At 41.5% G+C, this 7,407-nt stretch overlaps 1 protein-coding gene across 1 annotated transcript in view; it reads right to left on the bottom strand.

The window, feature by feature from the left end:
- Positions 1–7,407, bottom strand: part of IQGAP2 (IQ motif containing GTPase activating protein 2) — a 293,348-nt gene that overhangs the window by 24,331 nt on the left and 261,610 nt on the right. Inside the window, 2 exon segments of the mRNA XM_007461600.1 lie at positions 4,450–4,582; positions 6,625–6,857. Coding sequence (XP_007461662.1) covers positions 4,450–4,582; positions 6,625–6,857 — 366 coding nt within the window.

Raw genomic sequence — 7,407 nt, forward strand, 5'->3', positions numbered from 1 at the left:
CTAAAACAACACAGAAGTCTCTTGGCTAATACGGTAGCAAACTGTAAGAGCATTTCCATATCTCTTCAGAGAAAAATTATTCGGTAATCAAACACTATATATTTTTTCAAATCACCACTATTAGCTATTTCAATCTGTCTGGCATTGAAGATCTTTCATGGGTATGGATAGCAGAAATGCCCATATGATTCCTTCGGCCTGAGACATAGATGTACCAGCTGGTTCTTCCTTTCAGAATTCCAAAAATGGATTAAGGGGAACACTGCTGGGTGTTTGCCAGGTCTTAGAGGAAACATAGTAACTCTGGGGGCACAGCTATGAAAATACAGCTGCTCTTGTTTTCATTTAGAGTTAAATTAAAACAATGCTTCCAAAGTGTGGGACTGGTATCCCTGGTGATGGGAAATCTAATTTTAGTTGTTTTGAGTAACTAACTTACAAAACACTGAATCATATAATAAAATTAGTCTTTTCCATTTTTAATCTCTCTTTTCTCAACAGCTTTATTGAGATACAATTAACACATCAAATCCACGCATTTAAAACCTATGATAACGATGGTTTTTAGTATATGCAAAGACTTGTGTAACCATCACCACTATCTAATTTCAGAATATTTTCATCACCTTAAAAGAAACTGTGTACCCATTAGCTGTCACTCCCCAGTATTACCCCTTCGTCCTGGAAGCCATTAATGTACTTTCTGTCTCTATAGATTTAGCTGTTCTGGATGCTTCACATGAGTGGACTCATACAATGTGTGTCCTTTTGTGACTGGTTTCTCTCACTGAGCTTGATGGTTTCAAGGTTCATCCAGGTTGGGGCATGCATTTGTTCCTCTTTATCCCCGAAAAATTTTTCCATTATATGGATTTATCACACTTCATTCATTCATCTTTTGACGGACATTTGTTTCCAGTTTTTGGCTATTATGAATATGCTGCTGTGAACATTCATGGACTAGTTTTTGTGTGCACGTTTTCATTTCTCTTGAGCCCATACCCAGGAATTGCTTCATCACATAGTAACTCTGTTTAACATTTAGGAATTGCCAAACTGATTTCCTAAGTGGCTGGACCATTTTGCATCTCCACCAGCAGTATATGAGAGTTTCAGTCATTCTACATCCTTGCCAACATTTATTATTACCTGACTTTTTAATTCTAGCTATCCTAGTGGGTGTGAAGTTATTGCATTTTGGTTTTGATTTGCATTCCCTGATAACCAATAATGATGAGCATCTTTTCATGTGCTTATTGGCTTTTGTATATTTTCCTTGGAGAAATCTCTATTCAGATCACTTGCCCATTTAAAATTTTTATTTTTATGTTTTTATTTTTAATTGTAGTAAAATACACATCATAAAATATACCATCTTAACCTTTTTTTTTTTTTTTTTTTTTTGGTACGCGGTCCTCTCACTGTTGTGGCCTCTCCCGTTGCGGAGCACAGGCTCCGGACGCGCAGGCTCAGCGGCCATGGCTCACGGGCCCAGCCGCTCTGCGGCATGTGGGATCTTCCCGGACCGGGGCACGAACCTGTGTCCCCTGCATCGGCAGGCGGGCTCTCAACCACTGCGCCACCAGGGAAGCCCTGGATCCAAGTCCTTTAACAGATACATTATCTGCAATTATTTTCTCTCACTCCCTTGGTTGTCTTTTCTTGATGGCAATGTTTACAGCACAAAAGTTTCCAACTTTGAGGAGGTCCAATTTATCTGTTTTTTTGTTTTGTTTTGTTTTTTCCTTTTGTGGATTGTACATTCGGTGTCATATCTAAGAAACCACTGCCTAATCCAAGGTCACAAAGATTTACTCCTATGTTTTCTTCTACGAGTTTTATAAGTTTAGCTCTTATATTTAGGTCTCTGATCCATTGCCAGTTCATTTTTGTATAGGGTGGAAGAAAAGGGTCCAACTTCATTCTTGGCATGTGGATTTCCAGTTGTCCCAGAACCATTTGTTGAAAAGACTATTCTTTGCCCACTGAACTGTTTTAGTCCCTTGTCAAAAACAAATTGGCCACAGATTTGAAGATTTCTAGACTCTCAGTTCTATCTCATTGACTGGTATGTCTATCCTTATGCCAGTACAACACTGCCTTGATTACTTCCTTTTCCATTCTCTTTTAATCTTTAAGATTAGTGAAGGAGAGAGTTATCTGTTTAATGCTGAATTTTCCCTAACATTCCCCGATACTTGCAAATTGGGTTTTTAAGAAAGGGAGAGGGGGCCTCAGATGCATAGCTTCAAGGAAGCAACTATATTCAACTACGTTTAAAGTTCTGTCCACTGTAAGACATGCTAGTTTTTCTACTATGGTTAGATTTAAAGAAAGATGTTATATAAGTAACACAGATGATAGAAAGACACGGTGAAATCTGGAAGTAATACACAGGGTATTTTGGGGTAAGGTAAGTCAGAGACAAGAACAAAATAAGCAAGATGGATAAATTTATGTTCTAGTTCTCTGAAGAGATGGGACATCTGATGGGCTGCTGTCTCTGGAAGGGATGATTTAGGCAGCCAGCTTCTACTCTTTATTCTGATAATGACAGAACATCAAAATTTCCTGAAAATGTCTCCTTAAAGAGCTAATGTTCTACGTGTTCCTTAGAGAACAAGGGACAAGTATGTGGACACAGGCGTGGCAAGTCGTGCTGCTGCCGTGCTTGTGTCTGCATGTGGACACCTCCTCACTTGAGACAGACAGTAAACAAGGACAGTCTTTCCCTGCAATTACACTTCTCCCATGTTATTACATCTGCTTCCAACATCACACATGATGGAATTCCAAACTGGTTACAAGTTATGTTTCCCAGGGTTGGATTCTGTTTTCAACTCTTGTTAACAAAAGGAGCAGACTATTTCTCCTTGAAGAGTAACAGTCTAAATTAATACAGTAACATTGTCTCTCAGCTCTCCTTGGGAAAGAATCTCTCACTTTTCCTGCATGTGGCTATTGCCCTCAGCACATGTGCAGCCGATGTGTGGACATCTTTTTGAGATGAAAAATTTGCCATAAAAAATAGATAAATGGGTCGTGGCTCAAATATGAGTGAATCTACTTGTTCGTTAGAAAATTATTTTTGCAAGTGGTGCATATACTGGATGTGTTTGCTTGGTGATTTGGGGTGTTTATGTATAGGGAAAACAAGTATAGCCTCTTTATTTAATCAGCTCACTCACTCCCTCAGCTGGTCATTCAGATCTGCTTTTGTTTAGGGTCACTCAAAACACCAATGGAGAGCTTGTTGCAAATGTCAAGGAGGTTCCCTGTCCCAACCCTGAAAGAGGGAAATCAAAAGTAGATCCGATCTTTCTTTCCAACCCATATTTAAGGTTTAGTTACTTAGAAGAGTTTAATAAAGAAGACTGAAATTTTGAGCAGGCAATTTTGCCACTTGTTAGTATATCTGGTTTGGTGGGGGGGAGGGGCTGGCCCTTTAAGAGATGTGTATTTGTCGTGCTTTCCGCCCGTTGTGTGTATCATTTGAAGCTGGGTGCATCCTTAACCAGGGCTTCTTGAGCTTCAGTGTGTATCTGAGTCACCTGGGATCTTGTGAGAATGCAGGTTCTGATTTTGGAGGTCTTGGGTGGATTTCTCGCAGGTCCTCAGGACTTAGCTTGGAGTAGTCATGTCCAGAACTGTTCTTGAAAAGGTTACGCTTTAAGAACCTAGCTGGTTCAGGAAATAAGCTCTGGTCTTAAGCAAACAAACAAAGACCCTCACCATGCCAAGAAAACTGCCCTGCCCTCAAAATGCACCTAATACAGGCTAATGGTTGATGGTGGTGATGTCTGCACGTGAACCAGAGGGAGACATTATGACATAGCAGACTGACAGTCCTGGTTCTAAGAAATGGGGTTTTCCAGAACAACAGAAGCGATTCTTTGTGGGCGGCTACTGCTGGGCTGTGGGGTGTATGTTTTCTTTTCCCCAACCTGGATACGCCTGTTTATCCCCTCCCTCTTTATGTCCAAACATGAGAAGAGAGGGAGCATTCTCCTTTTCCCAGAAAATTACTGGAAATGCGAAGAGAATTCTTGAAAGGGGGAGAGACCCACTCTGGGGTCCAGGCAGTGTGGCCCTGGTGGGTGGAGAAAATATCAGGGCTGCCCGGGCTCGGGGCTTAAACTGCACATTCACCACCTGACTGTAACTGGATCACGGAAGAAATAAACTTTCCTTGCTTGAGAGAAGGAGTTTTCCTAAGGCACAAGAGTCAAGGAATACATGTATCATGTCAAAAGTAAACTTTTCCTGTTCGGGAAAAGGACATTAGTCAATGCATAAGGGTCAGGGAATAAATAATTCAAGTTTTTTTTAGGTTGAGAACATAAGTAGGAGCACATGCTTACAGTAACACCCTGTAGAAACTAAACATTTTCAAGAGCAGATGTTTGAACCCCGTGTCCATTGCTAAGACCCTCCTCCAACCTCTCTTACTGAATGTGTGCTGATGATTTCTTCAATTGAAATATAAATGACTGGTTTGCTGACTGTCACCACATCTGTGTATTTATCCATATTAAACTTTTCTTCTGGTTCAGGGACATTACATGCTTCTTTGAAATATTTCCTAAAAAAGGAAAAAAAAACCAAAAGTCTTAAGACAGAGTCAAATTTGTGAATAAAATGGCTTTATCAAAATGGTGAGGAAATCTTCAGTGATGTCTAGTGCTTTGTTTTCTACTGCACACCTCGGGGGACCTGTTCCAGCACCTTCCAAGGCTGGCTCTGGACCTCGAAGCTGAGTCCATGTTTCCAGATGTTGGACCCAGGTCCTCAGAAAGGAACAGACAGAGCATTTAGGGCCTCAGGCCCTGTGACTGACCCAAGGTAATCAAACTATGGGCAGGTCATTTAAAAAGTACGATTTAAAAAATGCCCCCTGAAATCTACACAAAAATGTCAGTACTGATGTTCCCTGATCTAAGAATCAAGTCTTTGTAGAGGAAACAATCCAAAAAGCAATTAGTCAAATTTGCTACTTTAATTGGCACAAGCTCCTAGGGATTTCAACACCCTTTCAGAGTTTCTGTTACCAATTCGACAAAAATTCAAGTTAAGCCTACTCTACTCTTAGTTGATCCAGACAACAGTTGCTGGCTGGAAAGGCTGTTAAGACCAGACACACAGATACATACAAGGCTCCCTTCCACCAGTGCTCAGACTCTAAAAAGTCTGCTATTTTAAGCTACAGCAAATTTCAACAGACAGATGGAGAAAAGCCAGGTGTGCTGCGATCATGGTTTAGGAGGGATTCTTTGCACAGGTAGAGTAGATATTTTATTCTATAAATTTGCAAATGTTTCACATGCCTGAAATTATCCTTGGTGTATCTCCTAAGGGCACCCAAGCCTTGCACACCAGAAAGACCTGTGCCTTCCCACCCCAAGGCCGGGGCAGGGTAAATGGCAGGCAGCCAGGCTCGCACGTGACAACTGGTCTTCCTGCACTTTTTGGGTTGTAACTTTTCATGGTTGCTGAGGAACACAAAGGATTAATATGAGTGGAAGAGAAAAAAAAATAAGATGAATTTAAGAGATGAGGGGAGGCTTTTGGTTTTATTTCCTTTAAAATGAAGAAGCGTTGGAAACTTAGATGTTTGGTAGGAATAATCTGAGAAAAAAGGAAGTAAAAAGAGGTTCTAATAGCAGATAAGGATTTGCAAGAAATGGATGTTACTTTTTTAGTCAGTGAGGAGACCTAAAATTAGCAGCTTGAGAAAATCAAGACTTCCCATAGTAAGAGGATTTGGGGAAAATTTCTCACAAGAGGCCACAGATTCCAGAAAGAGATGAATGATCATGAACTACCTTTGTCAACAGGTAAATCACTAATCTAGAGGAAAACTGAGGAATGGGAAATTATCATTTTCCAAGTGAGGCGTGAAAGAGGCCACACAGATGTTATACTTGTATGACTGGCTGAATGGCAGAAAAGAGAAAGTGAACGCCAAGATGAACATGCTTCCTCAGAGAGCTTCAGGGTGAGTGAACCCTCCTGCTAGATTCAGTCCTCCTCCCGTATCCCCGTGGAATGATTAATGATACAGTTTGGAGAGCTTATAAAGTCAATAGACTTAAGTCTCACATGCATATTTGAGAGATGTTCGAGAACAGAACAGAACATATTCACACACAATCCTCAACAAACATAGAAGCTGGATTCTCCCAACCATCCCAAACCAAATACTCAGTTTCCTACTATTGTTTGATGCAGATAAAGGCAAGTTTTTCCTGAATGGACAAAATGATACCCCCTTTTTAAGTTCAGAAAAGCAGAAGTTAGCTATTTTGATTTCTTTAATTCTAAGTACTACAAGCCTATAGCGTACCAAGAAGATTAAATATTTCTTCTTGACAGTAGCAGAAATCATACACGTGGGGATGACTCAATGTAACAGGGGAACTGGGGATGGTGGGGGGATGGGGAACACCAGACAGAAGTAACCCCGCCTGCTCGGTCTCCCTCCTCTTTCCCCACAGCAACAAGCAGTACAAGAAATGCATGCAGCCCCCTGAGGTTCCTGCCCCCAAGCCCAGCTCTGGGCACAGAACACACATTCCTCTTGCCCACCATCCTGCAAGTTTCTCCAAAGGTAACGATACCTCTCACCTGAACTCCTGATATGTCTCTGATAAATAATTGTTCATAGATGAGAGATGCTCATTTTCTCCTTCAAAGAGCTTGTTGGAGGCTGCATGCTGAAGGACCTTGGCCACTGATCCCAAGTTTCTCCTCTGGTCGGAATTTATCTGACCTCCGGCTGTCATGTCGATGATATCAAAGCCGTCTGGGGCGACGATGGCTGGGTTCATGTACCGATAGTACAGGAGATTTCCAACAATCTGGAGTGATGTAGAAGAAAAGACTATTTTTGAGAGAGAAAACTCAAGAGTTTGGAGGGTTTTTTAAAAGTTAATATTAACTGACATTTCCCAAGACAGCAAATCGTTCTCCGATCTGAATCTTAACAAGGAGTTAAGTAAAGGTAGTGAATATAATCACACATTACTAATAGAGTTAACAAAATTATTTTTGGTGAAAATATGCTACTGCCCCCCCCCCCCAAATTCTCTAATATAAAGAGCCTCAATAATGTATAAGAGCGCCCAACTAACATAACAATAATCTTGAGAGCCATTAGAAGAGAAGACTTGTAGCTTATTATAAAAAGTCACACAGGGCTTCCCTGGTGGCGCAGTGGTTGAGAGTCCGCCTGCCGATGCAGGGGACATGGGATCGTGCCCCGGTCCGGGAAGATCCCACATGCCGCGGAGCGGCTGGGCCCGTGAGCCGAGGCCACTGAGCCTGCGCGTCCGGAGCCTGTGCTCCGCAATGGGAGAGGCCACAACAGTGAGAGGCCCGCGTACCGCAAAAAAAAAAAAAAAAAAAAAA

The sequence above is a fragment of the Lipotes vexillifer genome, unplaced genomic scaffold, assembly GCF_000442215.2.
Source record: "Lipotes vexillifer unplaced genomic scaffold, Lipotes_vexillifer_v1.1 scaffold779, whole genome shotgun sequence".
NCBI classification, from domain to species: Eukaryota; Metazoa; Chordata; class Mammalia; order Artiodactyla; family Lipotidae; genus Lipotes; species Lipotes vexillifer.